The 22,843-nt window shown below is 45.0% G+C and overlaps 1 protein-coding gene across 1 annotated transcript in view; it reads left to right on the forward strand.

Annotated features, from left to right (window-relative positions):
• The window catches only part of RNFT1 (ring finger protein, transmembrane 1), a 23,498-nt gene extending 2,159 nt beyond the window's left edge, over positions 1-21,339 (forward strand). The window contains exons 2-9 of the mRNA XM_048519301.1: positions 1-298; positions 3,031-3,107; positions 8,216-8,316; positions 10,865-11,018; positions 14,685-14,843; positions 18,633-18,698; positions 19,082-19,183; positions 20,639-21,339. The exon at positions 1-298 is cut by the window's left edge and continues 130 nt beyond it. Coding sequence (XP_048375258.1) covers positions 1-298; positions 3,031-3,107; positions 8,216-8,316; positions 10,865-11,018; positions 14,685-14,843; positions 18,633-18,698; positions 19,082-19,183; positions 20,639-20,773 — 1,092 coding nt within the window. The 3' untranslated portion in view covers positions 20,774-21,339. The remainder of the gene's footprint in view (positions 299-3,030; positions 3,108-8,215; positions 8,317-10,864; positions 11,019-14,684; positions 14,844-18,632; positions 18,699-19,081; positions 19,184-20,638) is intronic.
• Positions 21,340-22,843: the final 1,504 nt, after the last annotated feature.

Genomic DNA, 22,843 nt, shown 5'->3' on the forward strand with positions numbered 1-22,843 from the left:
CTGCCGCCAGGGGAAGGATCGTGCCAGCGGGGAGGGGATGTTCACATCCAGCTAAATTCTGCTGCAGTGGAGGTTGGAGAAGATTCTGGCTGCAGGCAGCACCCACGCTCAGGGACCCAAAGTTGCTCCCATGCTCACTCTCACGGCGAAGCAAGGGGGGGCGAAGAAGGCAGCGGAGATTCGGAGGAACAAAGCAGCAACTCTCTCTCGGAGCTCAGATACCTCCTCCAGTGGCTACAGAAGAGTTTCCTGTACATCTTGATCCTGTCTGCCAAACTCCTCTTGCAGCATGTCACTGGTACAGTACAAGAAACCACGGCACTTTAGAATGCAGCCCTTTCTTAGGATAAAGGTTGAAAGGGAAGCAGCGGGTCAAGCTGTCTTCAATTCTGTTCCCCCTAAGCCAGGGAATAAGAATTTTTAAAAACGTTCTGCGTTCTTTATAGAGCAGATGAGCATCATACAGTTTGCATTCTTTAAACCTGTTTTGTGTAATTTGGGGTTCCTTCATCTTGGAGGCAGGAAGGTGATGTGCAAACTCATGGCAGTGGCTTCTCCCAACCACTGGAAATGGTTAGGAGGTTAAGAGCTCATGTATCTAATCTGGAGGAACCGGGTTTGATTCCCCGCTCTGCCGCCTGAGCTGTGGAGGCTTATCTGGGGAATTCAGATTAGCCTGTACACTCCCACACACGCCAGCTGGGTGACCTTGGGCTAGTCACAGCTTCTCGGAGCTCTCTCAGCCCCACCCACCTCACAGGGTGTTTGTTGTGAGGGGGGGAAGGGCAAGGAGATTGTATGCCCCTTTGAGTCTCCTACAGGAGAGAAAGGGGGGATATAAATCCAAACTCTTCTTCTTCTTCTTCTTATTGAGTCACCCAGCTTCTGAGATTTCCACAGACATTGCCCAGCTACTTACAGATTTACCTTTGCCATTTTGAAGGCTATAAATGTTGACGCCAGTGCCCACATTCCTTTGGAACTGTGCCATATTTGCAACCCAATGTAAACGTTCTGCTTCCTGTCTTTCATGGGAGTGACAATTTCCCCCCCTCCCTCCTTTTCAAACATAGCTTGAAATCGAAGATCCAATAACATTTCTTTCCTCGTAATTTTTCCTGGGCTAAACAAACCAGTTTCTTATCCTTAGAATCCCCCTCCGAACATCTTCTGCTGTTCTTTTTGAGCGGAAAGATTCAGAATATAATGGTGAATGGAACTGGTGTTTCTCGAATTCTGAAAAATGACGGCGCTTGTCCCTTTTTTTATTTTCAGTTGTCATCTCCCAAGAAAGTCAAATTAATTTTCCTTTAATTCTTTTTTCATTATATTCCTTCACTGAGGAAATGTAAACAAATGTTTAATTTGACTCTTCCCCTCTTTTTTTTGGTCCTTTGTTGGCATATAAAGAGGGAACCTTCATTATAGCAGACCAAAAGCCCTGTAACCTAAAGAGCAAAATTCTGCAAACTCACCGCAAATGTAATTATTTTGCTTTCAACCTGAAAGTGTTAAAAAATAAAATGATTCAAACGTACGCAGCAGCCTTGCGAGTTGCAAAAGGTACTAGCCCACAAGAATTGCAACTTTGGTATTCCCCGCGCTGATGATCGTCATTGGCGATACTAAATCTGAAAGCGAGAAAGAGGCTAGATAACTCTCTTCTGGTTTACAATTTTTCCTGGTTGATTACCTGAAGGCAATTTTTGTTCACCGCAGGTGGTTAAGTCCTGTGGCGTGAGCCAAAAGTAGCACAGTGCCACATTAGGCAGATTAAAGAATTTATGTAAAAGTTATTTGATAATTTCTACTTCCTCAGTTAGCTTCCTCGATAAGAGCCAGTGTGATGTAGTGGCTAAGAGTGGTGGACTCTAATCTAGAGAAGCAGATTTGATTCCTCACTCCCCTACATGAATCCTGCTGGGTGACCTTGGGCTAGTCACAGTTCTCTCAGAACTCAACTAATCCCACAAGAGATTAGTCTGTTGTGGGGAGAGGAAGGGAATGAATTAGTGATCTGCTTTGAGACTCCTTATAGTTGAGAAAAGCGGGATATAAATCCAAACTCCTCTAGATACAAACTCTCCTAAATACCAGCCAAAATAGAAATGCCTGATTTGAGGCTTTATCATCTACCTGTCTTCATTGCCCAGCAGTGCAGCAAGAAAGGAGGAAGTGAGGTAAAATACTGGTGGGCTGTGAAATGCGGGCAAGGCAGGAAAATTGGATACCCCAGGGAGACAACTATGTATGATGGCTGCAGCCAATGAGATGGTCCTGGGGAGCAATCCTGAGCAGTGGCATAGTGCCAACAGGGGGGGGGCACGACGCCCCGGGCAGAGCCCCAGTGGGGGCATGGCTGGGCCATGGAGGAGGCGGGTGGTGCCACAGCAGGGGCACAGGGCCCGTTTGAGCCCCGGGCGCAGTTTCCCCTCTCTCAGCCCCTGATCCTGAGGAAATCTACTGAGCAGTAAGTCCCATTTTATTCAGTGGGGCTTACTGTCAGGAGTCTAAGGCTCATTCCGCACATGCAGAATAATGCACTTTCAAACTGTTTTCAGTGTTCTTTGAAGCTGTGCGGAATGGCAAAATCCACTTGCAAACAGTTGTGAAAGTGGTTTGAAAACGCATTATTTTGCCTGTGCGGAAGGGGCCTAAGACTGCAGCCCTGAAGTCCCTCAAATCTCAGCCTTCAGCAGTTCCTGCTTTTGCATGTTTAAATCTCTCTTGAACTTTGAGGGCTAGAAATATGCTCATTGTTTTTTTATTATTAAATAGGAATTCTTGGTAATCAGGTGATGAGGATAGAGTATGATCCCAGCCATGCGGCACACTGCTACCCCAAATACATACAACTGCTTGTCATTTAAGCACCTTACGAGTATTATTGCATGTAATTCCTGTTTGATTTTGATTTTGCCACATTTTTAAAGGATTCAGTTTGATGCATGTTTTTGTTCTTTCTGTTCTGTTCTGTTCTTTTGTTTTTGTTTTTGTTTTGCTTTATAATTGACCGTTTTCTCCTAATAGGCATTTCTCTGGGAATTGGGCTGCTCACAACTTTTATGTATGCAAACAAAAGCATTGTAAATCAGGTTTTCCTAAGAGTAAGTATTGACCTTTCCAAAGAGGTTACACTTTTTTTTGTTGTGTTTTATTTTACCCATGATATTGATGCACGCTCAAGAGGAAAAGGGAGTACTGTGTTCATTAGCTTCATGAAAGCAGACATGTAGGTTGATTGCCCACCGGCGTTGGGGTGCGCATTGCGACTGGAAGCGTGTCAGGGCAAGAAATCTTGTCCCGACGTGCTTCCTCTTGCCCCACGCATGCTTCTTTTTTTTCGCAGGGAGAGCAAAAGCGCTTCTGGCACAACTCTTTGCGCCAAACCAGGGCAAGGGCAGGCTGACAGTGGTTTATCGGCCATTGATTCTCCTCCCCCTGGCTTGAATGCATCTTTGCCCCCCTCCCCCCCCCCCCAAAAAAAACCCTTTTGAAACTCTGGCTCCTTCCGCACATGCAGAATAATGCACTTTCAAACTGCTTTCAATGCTCTTTGAAGCTGTGCAGAATGGCAAAATCCACTTGCAAACAGTGGTGAAAGTGGTTTGAAAACGCATCATTCTGCGTGTGCGGAAGGGGCCACTGACTGGAGAAACATTTTGAAAATTTGAGAATTAACATGTAGGCAGACACCTGTCATTTAAAAACTCCTGTTTGCCTAGAATTTACATGCCAGGTTTCACGTGACGGACACAAAACTGCAAGGGGGAGACATCTGTGCCCGGCAACTTGGAAGGATGTTTTTGTGTTAGTAACTGTTTAAAACGGGTCTTCAAACTATGGCCCTCCAGATGTTCATGGACTACAATTCCCATCAGCCCCTGCCAGCATGGCCAAGTGGTAGGGCTCATGGGAATTGTAGTCTATGAACATCTGGAGGGCCATAGTTTGAAGACCCCTGGTTTAAAATGAGGCTTCTGGCAGAGAAATTTGGTATTCCCTCAGATGAAGGCCAAACTACTCATGTGTGTCTGTGTGTGGAAGGGTAATTATTCCCCTTATGCCATTTTCTCCATTTGAAAATCCACTGCCCTGTCTACTCCAGTATCTGCCAACGGGAGCATGACTTTCCAAAGCTTTTACCCAAAAAATCGTGTCATGCCTTGTGATTCTGCTGGGCAGAAACCTAACTGCCCTGCCTTGGTTGCTTTAAGCCTCTCGAAGAAAGAAAAGACAGCTGCTTTGTACACACCATGCTTGTACACATTTCTGTCATGTCGTCCCTTAGTTGCCACTTTTCCTGAACAGCTATGAGCTGTGTAGCCCCGAGGTGGCCAACCTCTGGTGAAGAGCTATGCCCGAGAAACTAAAAAATGCTCCCTACCCCTCTCTTGGGATGTCATCCACATTTGTTCTATCCTAGAAACAGAATATGGACTAGGAAGGGCACCAGAAATGAAGCCAGCGCAGATACAAATCTTATGAAACAAAGCACATCTTTGTTGGAGATCTTTTTCTGGGTCTGACAGACGATGCACAAGTTACTTAGCAGCCGCTGAAAAGCTGGAGGGTGCCCTCCTACCCAGCCTTTTCTCAAAGGCTCATGCTGCACATGCAGAATAATGCACTTTCAAACTGCTTTCAGTGCTCTTTGAAGCTGTGCGGAATAGCAAAATCCACTTGCAAACAGTTGTGAAAGTGGTTTGAAAATGCATTATTTTGCGTGTGCGGAAGGGGCCAAAGGGAGGAAGTTCCAACTTCTTAATCATTTTGGTTGCCTTTTTCTGCATGTTTTTTCTAGTATATTTTTTGAGATATGGGGACCCTCTCCAGTTTGGTTGAACCTTCACAATTCCCCCCCCCCTGTTCAATTTTACAATTTTAGTTAAGCAGGTAACTGATTTCATCCTTTCCTTCCTGCCATTTATAAGTTACTTATGTCTTTATTTTGCTTCAATTAAATTTTAATTTTATTGTCGCTGTTTTAGTTGCTTTGAGAGCCACAACCTGATGGAAAGCATCTAAATTATGTACACAAACGCCCCTTAAATTTGTTATGGGAAGCTTTGACCTACGTGTTGTTTTGTCAATGGACTCTGCTGTTGTTTTTATACCTCTGCAGCTCACTGTTGCTTTGTTAGATGCCTTGAATCTAAGGAGATACAGCAGGATATCAATATTTTAAATAAACATTGCCGAGATTTGGGGATGTTGGAACGGAACAGACGGTTTTCCACTATAAGGAGTAAAGTGTTAAATTTGTCATTTAGATCAGGGCTGACTGAGTATTCTCTGTTCTCCAGACAAGGGTCCCTCCCAGACCAACACTGATTAGCTGCGTGATAAAGTTGTGGCTAAACAGAAGAATGGGTTCCATTATATGTTCAGGAAAACATTTACACACCATACCGCATGTTTACAGATCATTAGCAAATCAAGGAAAAAGACTGGATGTTAAAGTACAGAATTTCTCTGTGCTTCAGAAGACCAGTTGCCCATTAGATTTAAAAAAAAATTGTAGTGAGATTATTTTTGTAATAATTAGTTAGTTAGTTAGTTAGTTAGTTAGTTAGTTAGTTAGTAAGTAAGTAAGTAAGTAAGTAAGTAAGTAAGTAAGTAAGTAAGTAAGTAAGTAAGTAAGTAAGTATTCCTGCCTTTCTGCATTCCTGCATTTCAGGACCCAAGGTGGGTAACAAGGTAAAAAATGGACAATAAAGCGTAATAACAGAAATTAAAAATTAATTAAAAACCAACTGAAAAAAATGGACAATAAAGCGTAATAACAGAAATTAAAAATTAATTAAAAACCAACTGAAAAAGCCTACATTGCACCGGCATGGTATTTCTCCCTATGCCCGTGTTCAGTCTGCTGCCAGAGTTCTCTAGAATAATGCTGTCTTATAGCCAAGAGGGACAGATTCTTCCCTGACATCTTCTGGGGGAGGGGGGGTGCTGATGGACATGTGGGGAAGGGTAGCCATGAGACAGCCCAAGTGCCTTTGGCAGAAGAGTTGCCAAGGTGACCCTCTGCTGGGAAGAAAAACTCTACTGCACATGAACTAGGCAGGGGGATTCAGTCCTTCATAGATTTCTGTGACTTTTCTATGCAACTCCAATCTTACTTTGTTAAGGCAGATAAGTTAAAGGCCCATTATGCATGAAGCACTTACCTCGGGGCTCTTAACTGCGCAGTGGGGCTGTAGCGTGGTCTCTTCCCGTTTCTCTGTTTACACGTGAGGAAGCATTCACTGCCTGCTCTGCAGCTTGCTTGCTGAAGTCTCAACGGGCCTCTACTTTTCCTGATTTTCTTAACTCCATCCACCAACTCCTTAAAGGCAGAGATCTCATCACACCCAGCAGTTGCAAGATAAAAGGCTTTGTTAAAGCCCTTTAAACCGCTATGTTGATATACCCGTGATTGCACTTATAACGATATTGTAGCCATTTTCCAAAAATAACCCCCCCAAAAAGAAAGAGGTAAAGCAGTTTCTTGGACCACACTCTGCTAGAACTGATATCTCTCCCCCACTACACACATTCTCTTGCTGCTGCTGCTGCTGCTGCATCTGCTGCTGCGGCAGGAGAGAGGCTTGTTATTAAATGGTTAGCCCACCATTCGTAACTCATCCTATAGACATCCGTCCGCCTAGCCTGGTGTTAAGTGCAATGCCTGTGGAAGTGGAGGTGTGAGGGAACTGGTTGATCTGCCATTTGGAGGTTTTCAAATGCAATATAAGACAGCGATTTTGCAGTGATTCTCTGTTTACATCAATATATCAATATAATAAATAACAAAAATTGAAGTAGTAACAAATCTGAAAAGGGAGAAGGGAAGAGGCTTGGGAGGGAGTGGGAGGGGCTGGTCGTGGGCGGAGGGAAGATGTCCGGGGCAAATCTCCCCTGTTCTGGCAGCGAAGAAAATTAAAGCCGCGCTTAAAGTGGTGTCATTTGGTGTTGGGAGAGTGGAAATTGAAATCAGGGCTTGGGGAAATAATAATAATAATAAGCCTTTATTTGGCATAACAATAATCATAACACAATAAAAAACCTGAGATAAAAGGTATACAAATACAAAGGTTTAAGATAAAAGGTATACAAATACAAAGGTTTAAGATAAAATATAAATTATTGATTGTGCATCACCTCCAGTAAAAATTGTGCAACCAATTCACAAGTTTCATTGTCAGAATTGTCCAGAAGGAAAGGAAGTCTACTTGATTCTTCCATTTCACTAGGTATCCTAGAAAGAATGTTGGAATATTTTGATCTGATATTAGCAGATTTAGGGCAGCAAAGCAGTTGATGTGCCAATGTTTCAATTTGTTGTTCACCACAAGAGCATACCCTTTCGCTCATTTCCAAGTTGTTAAATCCTACCACATGCTATCAAAGCTGGAGGGGAGAAACATTGAAGCGAAAGCAAGTGAAGTGGAGGGCTCTTCTCTGCATTGGATTAGTCAAAAAATACAAATAGGGAGCCATCCTGTTTTGATATAGGGGTATTGAAAGATGTAAGGGTGAACAAGTTTTCATAGCAGCCCTAAATAAATTAATCCATTCGCTTTCCAACAATTTTTGTTTTAACAAGTTGTATGATTCTGAACTAGATAGCGGGAAAAGCGAGTCGAGAGATATACCAAGTGATTCAATCTTTCTTTCGATCAGAGAGAACCATGGATTAGCCTGAGTATCAGACAAAAGTAGGTGAATCAGCGAGTGCTCATCATGCGAGAAATGCAGGCGAAGCCAAAATTTAAAAGCTCTCAACGGCTTGGGGAAATTTGTACAATAAATTTTGCTGCAACGGGCATTTGCCCCTGCCGTTCAGCATCTTGTGCATAATGGGTATAATAATAATAATAATAATAATAATAATAATAATAATAATAATAATAATAATAATAATAATAATAATAATAGTAGTAGTAGTAGTAGTAGTAGTAGTAGTAATAATAATAATAATAATAATAATAATAATAATAATAATAATAATAATAATAATAATAATAATAATAAAAAAGATACTTTTGAGCTGGCTAATTATGTGGAGCGGGCAAAAAGTATTGTGTCATCTTTGAAGTCTGCAGAATTTTAAGTAAATTTGTCCTGGAGAATTTACAGCTCATCAGTAAACTTCGGTCTCGTCTTTGTAATTGGGAAACTACTGGTAGTTGGCTATTAAGTAATACCTTTTCAAACTCTTACCTTTCAGGAAAAGTGTTCCAGATTGCACTGTGCTGGGGTACTTTTGTTCCTCACAGGATCATCCGTCCTTCTCTATTATACCTTCTTTGACCAGTCTCTTCATTATAGGTAATTCATTACAGATTTATTTATTTATTTAGTTACTTATTTATATCTCGCCCAATCCCCGAAGGGCTCTGGCCGGGTTACAACAAGCAGTGTGAATTATTCACCTGCAGTGTGATTTGTTCATCAGTTCTTGTGAGAATTAAACTCTGATTGGGTTTTGCGTACCTTTTGAATTTTTCTGGGGAACTCTGCAGAGAAGAGTTTCTGGGGGGGGTGGGAATGCATTTCCCCCACTTTCTTTATAGTCCCAACATATTTTAAAGAGGTTGGTCTGACGTAAGAACCTTATTTTGGTGTCCCTTTCTTTCCCTTGCGTTAGCAGATCTTTCAAATGGTCTCTTTTTCCCTAGCAAACATGACAACAGCAGTTTTCATTGGGCAGGCAGAACATTTTTTAAAAAAAATTCACAGGACTGCTGTTCAAAATGGCCGCCCTGAGTTCAGTAAGCATTCCCTCCACCCTCCAGTGGTATAGCTCAAGTTGCCCTGAGCCCTGACATCGTTACAATTTGCATGCCTCTGCTCCCGGTTCCCATCAGTGGCTGACGGTGGTGGGGAACCATACTTCATATTGATGTCAGTATGTGGGCAGTTTGGGCATCACGTAGGAAGGAACTCAACATGGGGCTAGCATTTTTGACACCTGTCTTTGCCAAATGTATTTCACTTTTATTTATTTATTATATTTTTAGACCGCCCTCCCCAGTAGGCTCAGGACGGTGTACATCATAATTAAAACATACAATACAATATAAAACAGTAGTTCCATCTGTAATTTAAAACAATCAATTGGCGACAGTTCCCTCCCCCCAACCCCATCCACAGGGGGCCTGGATGACATGGCTATTCCGGCTGGCCAAAAGCCACAGAAGCGGGAACAGGTCCAGCTTTTAGCATAGGCCCCCCAAGTGGAAACTTTGAAGGTAACTCCGCGAGGGCCCTGGTCTCCTTGGGGAACCTGTTCCACCAGGTAGGGGCCAGGGCTGTGAAAGCCCTGGCCCTTGTAGAGGCCAGCCAGATCTGTTTTGGGCCGGGGATTTCCAGCAGACGCTCCTCGGAGGAGCGGAGGGCCCTAGCTGGGCAATATGGGGCGATGCGGTCCCTCAGATATGCAGGCCCAATGCCGCTAACAGCCTTAAAGGTCAAAACCAATACTTTGAAGATGACCCGGAACTCGATAGGCAGCCCGTGTAGATGGTATAAGACTGGAGTGATTAAGAGTTGCCTTGAAGGGCAGTGGATAGTTAGATCTTTAAGTGCCAGCTGACAGAGCTATTTCTTTACCTGAGTGTTCTGTGTAGAATGTTCAGGTTAATGGCAATCCTAGTCAGGGATTGCCTAGTCAGGGATTCCCCCTGTTACAGAGGAGAGGGCTCTGGAATCTATTGCAGGTAAACAGAGTTGCACTTACCTGTAACTGCTGTTCATCTAGCGGTCTTCTGTGTTGGCACACCAACTGTGGAAAAGATTTCCAAAACCTTCTAGTAGACTAGAGTGCCTCCCTCCCTCTGTTCTCTCCATGCCATTGCTGGAGACCCCAAGAAACTAAGGTTCCAGGGAGTTCACAGCAGGGCAGAAAGGAGGGATGTGTTCTGGCAGAGAAGACCACTGGATGAATAGCAAATCATTTTTTCATCATTGTGGCTTCTGTGCAGTCCCATGCTGGGAAATTAGCAAGCTTACTGAATTAAAGAGGCAGGTGTGAAGCTCTCAGAGGCCACGGAGGACCAACTTCTCAACCGATGTTTAGTATCCCATATTGAAAGTCACCCAGAACTGTCTTATAAAGGAGCAAGGAACTCTCTACGGGTGTCTTAACTGAAACATATGCAGGAAAATGGCAAAGGAAAAAACAGTACTCTGTTAGAGAGTTGTGATATGCGAGGTGGCATTGAATAGCCATGCACAAGACAGAGTGCGTTAGCTTCTCCTGACCCTCAAGGATGGGTTGTGTGAGGATGCTGCCCAATCCTTCTTGGAGCTTGATACTCTAATATAAAGTAGTGTTGGGGCCCTGACAGACCAAAACCCAAGAAAAGTTGCATTCAAGAAGTGTAAGCAATGCACAGATGTTTGGCATCAGAAAACAGGTGTAAGGATAGCAGTGTCAAACATGAGAACTAAAACCTCGTGAATAGAAGGGTCATAGGTTAGAACCCACAATGCCCTCATTCCACAACTGGAAATACTGCATACTTTAAAAAAACCCACCAATGAGGGGTTACACCTCTGTTTTTAATACCCTTAGATATCCTTAGAAATCCAATATGGGAGAGGAAAGTTTAGAGAGTTTGTGTCCCACTATACTCCTATACTCAACAACACAAATGCTGTTACAGTCTCCGCAGAGCCTCTTTTCCACTTAGTGGTACACGATCTGGTAGTGAAGAAGCAGGCTTGCTGCTCAGAAACACCCCGAGGAGGCGTTTTGAGTCACAATGAGAATGTGGAAGTCCAGAAACCTGTACTGAACTGAAATGGTTCTCCAATATCTAGCAGAGAAAATCATCCATTTAACTTCTGGTGCCTTTTTTCTTTCCCTTTAAAGCTTGATTCTTTTGACTCCAAATGTGGATTTCACAAACTTCTGGGATGTACTTTGGATTGTGGGAATCACAGACTTCATCCTGAAATTCCTCTTCATGAGCTTCAAGTGCATCATTCTCTTGTTGCCTTTTTTAGTAATGTCATTTAAGGCCAAGGTAAGACCATGAACCTTTTAATAGCTGTCATAAATGTCCAGGTGCTAAACCACTAGTGGCCCAATCCAGATGGGGGGCAAATCATCTTGTGGAGGCTGTGCAGGGCTGCTCTGGTGGATTTGCCCCCCCTGGGGCACTTAACTCATCAGAGGGGTAAACACGCTGGCGGACCACCCCCATGTGCCTCAAGGATGCCCAGATACAGTGCTAAGCACCATGTCAGTGCTCCCATGCCACTGTTGGTCCCATCAGTACAGCAGGGGTGTACCCAGGGATGGAGCTGATGTTAGCTTCCACTGAGGATTTGCACGGGAATGCACGGCGGCCTGGGCCAGGGGCATAAGTCTGTTGAGTCCTGTGGAGGGCATTCTGGCAGCGGGAGGTTTTTTGTGTTTTCCTCCCTTCCCACTGTTAGGTCTCGAACCTTGAAGCAATAAACAGACTCTGTATTGCTGATATGTATTAAAGTACCCAGCTTGACAGAGCCAGTTCTAACACACCTGGCTTTTGCTATCTCCTTTATTCCGATTTTAGTCCCCTCTCCCATTTTCCCAAGAAATGTGAGAAAGAGTTAGTTTGGAGCTGTGGCCCCCCCACGGTCAGCGACAGATTGAGATAGAGAGCCACCTGGCATCCTGCCCCCACAAGATAATGGAAACAGTCCTGGTGCTCATGAGACCAAAGTGTCAGGGGAAAGACTAGTTATCTACTCAGTGTGTGAAGCCATAAAGTAAAGATTAAGGAAAGAATGCCCCAGAATGGCAGTGGTAACATATAGCGGGATGGTTACATATATTTTGTAGCAATTACATTGAGCTAGGAATGCATCTCAATCACCTAGATACAATTCCCTTGACACCCACATAGGTGAAACGCCCTCTGCAGATCCCGCATCAGCACCATCCCTGGCTGCTCGGGGATCTGCATTGGGCTGTAATATGCATATTTGAAAGCAAGGATGCTGAAACACATCACAGTTCGTGCAGTGGAACAGAGAAGGCTTTCACACTAGCATTTCCTCAGACAGGGGCCAGAGATGTCAGATTTCCAGGAAACTTTGAGAAAATTTCAAATCTAAACAGTACTTACCTTCTTATTGACCTTAAGCTTATTTTACTGCTTCAGCACTAAATACATTATTTGTAACTGCCTTCTCGCACACAAACCCCTCACTCTGTCTGGTCATCAGTGGCGTACCACTAATAGGAACATGGGGTACCCGGGCACACGCCATTCCATCATGGGGGGGGCGCCAGTCCCACCATGTAACAAAACTATGTGCGCTCAAACCGCACACCACCGATCCCCCCTTCCCGACTGGCTCCTGCCCTCCCCAGGCCCTGCGGGGGCGTGGGGCTAGCAGCTGGCCTGCTGCCGTGGTGCCTGTCTGAGCTGCCCCTCCCCTGACCTTTCTGCTGGCTGCCGTAAGTAAGCCATGAAGTGGGGCGTGCAGGGAGCCAGGTTGGGTGGGGTGGGGGGTGCAGGGAGGCAGTCATGCCCCCCGGGCACCATTTAGGCCCAATACACCACTGCCAACAATGGTTATTTCTCCTCCTTCTAATGCTTTTTGCTTATGGGTGCTTCATTTAATTTTGTACTTTTGACTGCATTTTAGTTGTCTTATAGCCAAGAGGCACATTTAAATTGTTTTTATGTTTTGAATGTTTTTCTGTTCGCCCTCTTCTGGAATCCGATTGGGTGGAAATAAAAATAATAAAGAAAAATAAATAATATAAGTTATATAGTAGTAGACTTTATTTACAGTCGATGACCAAATATTATAAGTTATGTAGGTCTATATGATATAACTAATATAACATAAAAATGTCATATTTGTCATATTTATTACATTTAAAAGTATAAATGTCTGAAGGGGCTTAGAAGGGTGGGATTACTTGGCACTGCATTGTTCGTTTTCTCTAAGCAAAATTATGAATATACCCAATATTAGAGGGACAGAGGGAGAGCACCAGCTGCTGTAGCTTAATACATGTATCTTTTCCCATCTGAGAAAATAAATAATTTTGTAGTAAACATACATTATTTGGAGAGAGTCAGTATTGGCAACATAAAGCTATTATGAGCCTTTTGGAAACTTTGAACACTTTTAACGAGTCCCTTGGAAATGCTTCAACATTATTTTGTGGGCAAAAATTAGTCCTATTTGTACAATAACAGCATTGAAAATAACGCTGAGCATGTCAGTAGTATACACAGGAATTATTTTCTAATGATGTAGATTGTTTTATATGAAGATTTTATCCAACGCATTTAGAGTGAGCCAAGAGTTTATTTAAAAGCATATTTAAGAGCGTATTTAAAAGCATTTCACTCATTCCAAAAGAAAACAATGGAGTATTTTTTGTTGTTCATCTAGAATTCCAAATCTTCTGTTGGAAACTCCTCCTGCCCAAGTTTTTTTTTCTGTGTCTTTCCTTCCCTGAAAGAGTCCTCCTCATCTTCAAGGTTGGAATACTCAACCAAAAGTATTTTTGGAAAATGTTGCCAAAGAGTATCACTCTCTTTAGTTATTTTTTTTTGGAGTTGTTACCATCACAGGAGATTCCCAGTTGCCCAGAATTACCCAGGTAACCCATGAAGTGAGTGCTTCCCTCACTCAAAAAAGTAAAATTAAACGTGTTGGAGGGGTTCAGCGCTCCCCTCCCCTAATATAAAGACTGAAGGGACTGTCGTCTGGAATCAGTGAATTCATGATTAAGAACCCAAAATACACACAGATCAGATAGCTAAAGAAAGTGAGGTGGTTTATGTAGTTTGTTTGTTTGTTTGTTTGTTTGTTTATTATTCTACTTTTATACCGCCCTCCCCTGGAGGGCTCAGGGCGGTTCACAACAATAATAGGACAATAAATATGTTAAACATTAAAACAGTTTAAAAGCAGCATTCAATTTCTATATCAATTAAAATAAAGATGGCGTCCAGCTATTAAAACTCCTACTGAAGGGAACAGCGGGTTATAGCTGTTTCCAGGCACCCTATCAGCGGCTGGACTCTCCAAAGGCCCGGTGGAATAACTCAGTCTTACAGGCCCTACGGAATTCGTTGAGGTCCTGCAGGGCCCGGACAGTTGGAGGGAGAGCATTCCACCAGGCAGGGGCCAGGGCCGTAAATGCCCTGGCCCTAGTGGAGGCCAGCCGCATCACAGATTCAGTGGGTGGGGATCCAATACGAAGCAGATTGGCCTCATGCCGAGCGCACTTGGAGACCGCATCGCGGATGGACATATGGGGGCCATGTGGGACGGTCTCTTAGGTTACGAAGGTTGTCCCAGACCGCTGCGAAGGCCTTAAAGGTTAACACCAACACCTTGAAGACAATCCGGAACTCAACTGGGAGCCAGTGCAAGCGATGCAACACGGGCATGATGTGGTCTCTGAAGGCACCTCCCGTGAGCAGACGTGCCGCCGCATGCTGGACCAGTTTCAATTTCCGGATCAGCCGCAAGGGAAGGCCCGCGTAGAGCGAGTTGCAATAGTCTAACCTGGAGGTGACCGTTGCATGGATTACAGTGGCCAGGTCCGTCTGGGAGAGGAAGGGGGCCAGCCGCTGGGCTTGTCGAAGATGGAAAAACGTTGAGGAATTTAGCATCTAGAAAACATCTACAGGATTCAGCAAATAACCAGGAGAAATTTTCCTTCTCTTTAGGGCTACTGGTACATGGTATTGGAAGAAATCTGCCAGTATTACCGTAAAATCGTCCCTATACCTGTCTGGTTCCAATATCTTGTTGGCTTGAGGGAGCAGGAAGGTGCGATCGGATGGAGCTTTTGTATCTTGCTGGGTCTGCTCTATTTGATCCTAAAGGTAAAGTCTTTGCACTAAGCTTACGAACTTCTCTTTTGCTGAACTGCCCCACCCAATAGGATCTGGCTGCTCACCAGCCCAACACATTGAAACCGATCTCACTTTCACACTCTTTCTGTCTTTCATACTCTTAGTTTTTCTACCTGCAAAACAATTGCTTTGAGGTATTTTTGGAAGCCGCCTTCCCAACCTAACCCTATGCTCAAGGCAGAAACACCATAATAATCTTTTCGTATGGCCTATTACAGTGATGGCGAACCTATGGCACGGGTGCCAGAGGTGGCACTCAGAGTGTGTGTCCCCCCACCCCCCCATCTAGGCTGGCCTGGGCCGCTGGGCTCGATTATTAGCATTAAACCTAAGACCTAGTTTTGGGGAAGTAGTGTAGGTAACCCTGTTAAGCGCTGTTAAACCCCACTGATTTTCATGCAAAGAACTAAAGCATTATCCTTTATCTGGGAGTAAGCTCAGTTGCTGGCAATGGGGCTTGCTTCTGAGTAAACCCTCCTAGGGTCGTGACTCACCCGTTGGAAGAGTTGCACGGTTGCTTCAAAGCAAAGCCATCGACTACGACCAAGCTTACTCCCAAGTAACGCACGCCTCGGAGCCAACCGTTTTTTCTAAACTGAAACCTCAGTATTCAGGTTAAATTACCGTGTTGGCACTTTGCGATAAATAAGTGGGTTTTGGGTTGCAGTTGGGCACTCGGCCTCAAAAAGGTTCGCCATCACTGGCCTATTACCTCCATACCTTAACGAACCCACGCACAAGGAGAGCCCTTACCATTGCACGTTTTAACTTTTTGCCCTCTGCCCTATTAAAGGGTAGGTTCAGCAATTTAGATAAATCCGCAAGGTTATGCAGTTGCAAACTTCTTAATGTGGATTTGGATAACGACACCTGACTCACCTCAACTCTTTTGTGCTGCAACTGTAGATTTGATAACACTCAGATCTTCTAAATATACTCAACTTAAGCATTTTTATTTCCAATCTGGGCTGCCTGATCTGATTAGGTTATCTCCATTGTTAAACAACTCGGACCCCGGTCCTTGTGAAGAGATCGCCAGTTTCATTGCGGAGATAGTTGAGAGTTCCCAGCAGAACGTATTTGTTGTGCTCCCCGTGGGGCCTTTTATCTATCATGTATTCATGCAATTGTTCCCGATTTATGTCACTCTTTCTGACTATGCCAATAAAGGCTTATGTATGTATGTATAATAATCTCTAAAAATCAGTAAACCACATGAAAATCAGCTGTAGTTACAAAAATAACATAAAACCATGCCCTGTCCCTAATCTTGGGTCAGATGTCTTTCGAAAGAAGGATGTTATCGTTTCCCTTTGGAAAGCTTGGGGGACAGCAGCATCAACCTCTGGGAGAGAAGTGCCGCAAACCAAGAGCAGTGGCTGCCTATCTTCAGCGCCCGCTGGTTCCTGCAGGAGAGCACCATTCAGTTGTTTCAATTCCCAGACAGGTTGGAAGGGTGGAGGCTCCCCTTCAGGTTCTCAGGGACCTAGGCCATAAATGGCTTCAGTGTGCGTGTGCGTGCGTGCATGTGCGCACTGGCGTATCTAAGGTGGAGCGTCAGGGCTTTATGCCCCAGGCAGCCCTGAGCTGCTGCTCCGCCCACCCCCGAACCCTTCTCCCCCACTACTGAACTCCGCAGAGGCGGGGTGTGCCATTTCAGGGCTGGGCTCTGCCTTGAAGCCTGCAGTTTAAAGCTGGACCTGGCCAGGTGAAGGCCGGCCTTGAACTGCAAGTTGTGCCTTGATTGGGTCCAGATTTTTACTGCTAGTTCCGCCTGTGAAGTCCACATAACTTCAGAGGCAGAGCTTTGGAAGTGGAACCAGCAGTATAAAACTGGACCCAGTCGAAGAACAACTTGCAGTTCAAGGCTGGGCTTAACCTGGCTAGATCGATCCAGCTTGGCCATGCTGGCAGGGGCTGATGGGAATTGTAGTTCATGAACATCTGGAGTGCCATAGGTTTGCCACCACAGCCCTATACCCTCCCCCCTTGTCCCTTACCCTTTTTCTTCCAGAGTCCTCTCCTTCAGTTGAGATTTCTGAAGTCCTCCTCTCAGCTAACAAAACTGTTAAAACACTGGTTTTTCTTTTTTAAACGTTTGAATGGCTGGAGACATCACTGAGGTCTATAAGTCTCCCAGTAAAGGAGCAGCAGTGGCGTAGGAGGTTAAGAGCTCATGTATCTAATCTGGAGGAACCGGGTTTGATTCCCAGTTCTGCCGCCTGAGCTGTGGAGGCTTATCTGAGGAATTCAGATTAGCCTGTACACTCCCACACACGCCAGCTGGGTGACCTTGGGCTAGTCACAGCTTCTCGGAGCTCTCTCAGCCCCACCCACCTCACAGGGTGTTTGTTGTGAGGGGGGAAGGGCAAGGAGATTGTAAACCCCTTTGGGTCTCCTGCAGGAGAGAAAGGGGGGATATAAATCCAAACTCTTCTTCTCTTCTAAAGTGGCCTTATGTGTATAGGTTCCGTCTTGTGACGTGTGTAGGTTCGGTTTTGCTAAGCTTAGCTGCAAAACTAGCAAGGAGAGAATCATTTGCAGACTTAATGTTCTTAGCCGCCACCATTTATCTTTTGCTAAGTGGGCAAATAAATTTCAGAAGAGGAGCTCCTTTGGAATCAACTCCATGATTTGGATACCAAGGGGGGGGGGGGGCTGCAAATACAACAAAATTTTAATGCCATGTGTAACGAACTTGCCCCACCCTGAAGGGCTGGTGTACAGCAGGCCAAAGGGAGAAGGCCTTAGCAACAGCCAGAAAAAGAAAAAAAGGCTCCACAAGGAGAGAACCGACCTGATTGGCTGAAAAAGGTCCAGTAACGTTTGGCAAGGGCTAGGGGGAGCCAGTGGGCTTAGAGCACTGAGAGGAGAGTTGAGTTCTGATCGGAGTCGGTCAAGGAGAGCAGAGCAGAGTCTGGCAGAGAGGAGTCTGTCAGCTCTGGAAGAAAAGGATTCTGTCTCAGCAGAGTTGGCTGACAGAAGTCCAGTCCCTGTCTAAGCGGTGTATGCTTGACAGAGAGAGGAGGCCCTGACTGGGTGCAGATTGAAGTGCCCTTCAGGAGCCTGGCGGTTTTAAAACTGCCCAGACCTATCTAGTCTGCCTTGCCCCTGGGTGTATCACCAGAATCACCAGTCTGGGAGAAGCCAGTCCAGAGGCAGTGAAGCCATATTAGGACTAGTGGGAGAGAGGGAGGCCAAGCGTGCCAGAATCTCCTGGGCTTGGACTGTGTGCTTGGGTGTGATCAGTGGGTATTGGAGCAGTGAGGAATAGTGTCTGCGTGCGTAAGGGAATTTAATTGTTCAAAGCTAAATCTTCCCTTAAGAGACACCTGCGTGTGTCGGTGTGCATATGAATCTGAAGTAACATCTTAAGACAAACTTATTCTGAAACCAACAAGCGTTAAACCTCTCCAGTTTACCTGAGAAGCCTTTGTGAAAGCCAGCAAATAAACGTTTCAGTTTTGTTCATTATAAAAACCTCTCCAGTCTTTTATTTGTCTGTGTGTCTGTGTTCCCCAGTCAGGGTGGTGACCGTGTGGAAAATCAGTATTGAGTGGGCTATAGAGGAAAATATATTATTGGTGGCAGCGCAGAAAGCAGAACTTATATATGAGTGCCCTTACGTTACACCATGCTTTTACATTATATAAACAGTGGAAAAATAGCTCCTTTACATTGGAAAAAGGGCAAGGTTCAAAAATATTTTTTTCCAACGAAAAGAGAAACAAAGAGTGACAGTTTCCCCTTCTTTTTCAGCTTTTGAGCTTTTTTGCACACTTGAAGCACTTCAGACGGACTTTGAGAATATTTTATTCCCAACCGGTGAGTATAACAGACTTTAGAACTCAGGGTGAGGGGAACAGTCACCACCTGGAAAATGTGCACCTGTAGAAAATAATCTGTTATTATTTTCCCGAAGGTACCTGGTGGGCCACTGCGAGTAGCAGAGAGCTGGACTAGATGGACTCTGGTCTGATCCAGCTGGCTTGTTCTTATGTTCTTATGCTATAACAGCCATGTTCCTACCAGTGAATCTCTTGCAGCCCCACCTCTCAAAATGCCCAAACGCCCATAACAGCCCAAGCACCAAAGCGGGAGCCTTGCAACCTAAGTTGCTCCAGTGGTGATTCCCTTTCATCTCTCTCCACGACCCGTCGTGTATTCTTGACAGCATCCTCCTGACTTCTCCCTTCTGCGTTTTGCAGAGCTATGGTGTGGCTGCCGGCAAGAGGCAGTGTGCCGAAGCGGAGGACATCTGCTCCATCTGCCAAGCTGAGTTCCAGAAGCCTGTTCTTCTCATCTGCCAGGTAGTGCTCAGTTACCTTCTGCTAGTTCAGAAACGGACTCCAGAACATGGGAGCCACCCATAATTAGTAGGGAGATTAAGATATGACGGGAATGTGATAACACTGTGTACATGGATATTGTGACTGTACTTTTGGATTGACCATCTGAGGAACTGGATCTTGAGGTTATTTTTATGTAACTGTACATTTTATTGTATAGACTTGTGTAACAGCTGAAGGTACATCAGGTACATCAGATTTTATTATTGCTCCTAGAACACGGCCGTACAGCCCGGAAACCACACAACGCCCCAATATTCACTTCATTCCTATGCCCAATGTCAGCCATTTTGTCCTGCTGTCCTATGGGTGGCTCCCATGAATTAATTTTATTATTGCGGTCAAAGACCAGCCCTTAAAAGTTTCTACATCATTTCATCCATAACATACCTATATACAAATCTGCCCTTCTGAACTCCATAGGTAGGGTTTGAAGTTCTAAAAGTTGTGGATTTGTTCTGCGCAGTCTTCTGAACTGATGGTTTTTCAAATGTTGTCATCTTTCAGAAGTACACATGCTTTACATTGCAGTCAGGGGAAAGGGGTGGGCCCATTTATGGCTATAAGCAACAACCTCAGAATGTTTTGGGTGCTGTGTGGTTTCCAGGCTGTATGGCCGTGTTCTAGCAGCATTCTCTCCTGACGTCTCGCCTGCATCTGTGGCTGGCATCTTCAGAGGATACTCTGAAGATGCCAGCCACAGATGCAGGCGAAACGTCAGGAGAGAATGCTGCTAGAACACGACCATACAGCCCGGAAAGCACACAGCACCCAAGTGATTCCGGCCGTGAAAGCCTTCGACAATACAACCTCAGAATGTTGGTAATGCACCGAATCCCTGGCCAGACAGATCAATGGGGATGGGTGAAAAGTGACAGCTCTACACCAATTCGATCGGAGGCGTCAATTTCACAAGCCACATGTATTCAATAATCTAATTCAGAGGTGTCAAACATGGGGCCCAGAGACTGGATCTGGCCCAATGAGAGGGCTTATCAGCCTGACAAGCCAGTGAAGGTTCTGAAGGACAGGAGTTCCGAAGGGCAGCTCTGCCTGAAATCTCAAAGGGAAGGAAGTAAAAAAATTAACTTGGGGATAGGGGGAGCTTTCTGCAAAATTATTTAGGGAATTTATATCCTTCCTATAACAATGTATTCGAGGTGGTTTGCAGAAGGAATTAACGCTTGGCGACAGATTGGGAGCAGGGGGGGTTGGTTCAGCTGGCTCCCAAGCCTGATAAACCCTTCCAGGGGGTTCTGATCTGGGCTGTTGATCCTGCTGTGTGGTCACTAACCGAGACAGTCCCCCCCACCACCCCCAGGCCTGGCCCGACAGAGTCACATTTATGTCATATGCAGCCCTTGCAACGAAAGAGTCCTATGCCCCTGATCTAATTGGTCGTCCTCTTTTTTGCAGCACATATTCTGCGAAGAATGCATAACTCTGTGGTTCAATAGAGAGAAGAGTTGCCCGCTGTGCAGAACGGTCATCTCGGATCACATCCACAAGTGGAAAGATGGGGCAACTTCTATGCAGTTACAGATCTACTAAAAGCTTGCCGCTTCTTGCTACACAGCATAAGTCACTTGAATCCTGCAGTTTAAGGTGGGGTGGATATTTGGAGCTGTGGTTCCGCAAAGTGCTGTCACAACCCAAGCTGTTTTTTTCATAACTGCCACTGCCACTTGATTTGTGCACACCAAGTTTTCGACAACGAATAGCTTGCCACAACCTGACTGAAGTCAGCATTTTACACACAAGGGCTGGCTGGCTGGCTCCCAAAGTGACTCAAGCATTGCCCCAGGAGTATCAATAATCCCATTCATGTCCATTTTTAATGGGATGCAGCAATACTCTGCAGGATTCAAAGGCACTCTCTATTCACACACTTATCCCATTTCTGTTTTCACTGCCAAGTTACTTCAGTTATGTAAACATGAATATTTGTTCCCCTAAAATCTATTTTTACAAAAAAAAAACCCCACCCCACTATTCAATGCTGTATTTTGACAAGGAGCAAAGTATAAACAGAAAATATATCTAATTGCAATACTTTTTTAAAAAGTTGTAATAGACCTGGAAGTTGGCAAGAATAAACGCAGTTTTAATCTATGGAACACCTCCGCTCACCCGACGTGTATCAATTTTCCACCATAGGAAGCTTCACCCGTATGTGTGGTGTGACTGATAAATGTGCCTGTACGGCGTGAGAAATTCACAAGGTGCTGCTGCCAAACGTAGATTTGTGTTTAAGGGAAACAGCACAATCATACTGCTTTTTGCGCAGAAGTGCCAGCATGTACACAGGATTGCCGCCTTAATGTTGCAGCACTGTTGTCTATTTGCAACTGTTGCATCTGCTAGCACCCGAGTTGCACCTCCACAACTTTATGCATCCGAAAAGTACCTGGAGCAAACCATGGCTGGTACTGTTTTCAAATTCTCATAAGGACATAGGAACAAGCCAGCTGGATCAGACCAGAGTCCATCTAGTCCAGCTCTCTGCTACTCGCAGTGGCCCCCCAGGTGCCATTGGGAGCTCACATGCAGGATGTGAACGCAATGGCCTTCTGCGAGCACCTGGTCTGTTAAGGCCTTTGCAGTCTCAGATCAAAGAGGATCAAGATTGGTAGCCATAGATCGACTTCTCCTCCATAAATCTGTCCAAGCGCCTTTTAAAGCTATCCAGGTGAGTGGCCATCACCACCTCCTGTGGCAGCATATTCCAAACACCAATCACACGTTGTGTGAAGTGTTTCCTTTTATTAGTCCTAATTCTTCCCCCCAGCATTTTTAATGTATGCCCCCTGGTTCTAGTATTGTGAGAGAGAAAAATTTCTGTCAACATTTTCTATCCCATGCATAATTTTATAGTCTTCAATCATATCCCCCCTCAGCCGTCTCCTCTCCAAACTAAAGAGTCCCAAACGCTGCAGCCTCTCCTCAATACTTAGCAACTCAAAACCAGACTCAAAAAGGAACATGATACACTGAACTTACAAACCCAGGTAGCCGTGGTCCCATCCTGTCCACATTTATCCACTCGGCTGGGCTGTTGCTCCTGAGTCAAAGAAAGGTCTTCTGCGACCCTTTTGACTTGTGGTTTTTGAGCAGAGGCACCAGGGGTGGGAGTTGGGTCTTTCTGCATTCGGAAAACAGGCTCCAGCCCCGAAGTTCTGGCTTCCACAAGCAGCTCCTGGGAGAATTCACAAGGTAAACCAGCAAATGTATCTTCCCCTCTTGTCTCAATAACGCTACTTACCAGAACTGGGGAAAAAGCAAGCAATTTATTGTCGAAGGCTTTCGCGCCCAGAATCACTAGGGTGCTGTGGTTTTTCTGGGTTGTATGGCCATGTTTCAGTAGTATTTTCTCCTGACGCTTCACCTGCATCTGTGGCTGGCAACCCAGAAAACCCACAACATCCAAGCAAACAAGAGGTTGCACGTGAGCCTTTATTCTTTGAGTGAGAAGCCCGCTCTCCCCTTGACCACCACCCTAAAAGCAATCTTCTTTAAAGGTGCAGTTCAACTTCTTTAAAGGTGCAGGAGCAGCAGTGGCGTAGGTTAAGAGCTCGTGTATCTAATCTGGAGGAACCGGGTTTGATTCCCCGCTCTGCTGTG

This window comes from Sphaerodactylus townsendi, linkage group LG16 (genome assembly GCF_021028975.2).
Source record: "Sphaerodactylus townsendi isolate TG3544 linkage group LG16, MPM_Stown_v2.3, whole genome shotgun sequence".
In the NCBI taxonomy this organism is placed as follows: domain Eukaryota; kingdom Metazoa; phylum Chordata; class Lepidosauria; order Squamata; family Sphaerodactylidae; genus Sphaerodactylus; species Sphaerodactylus townsendi.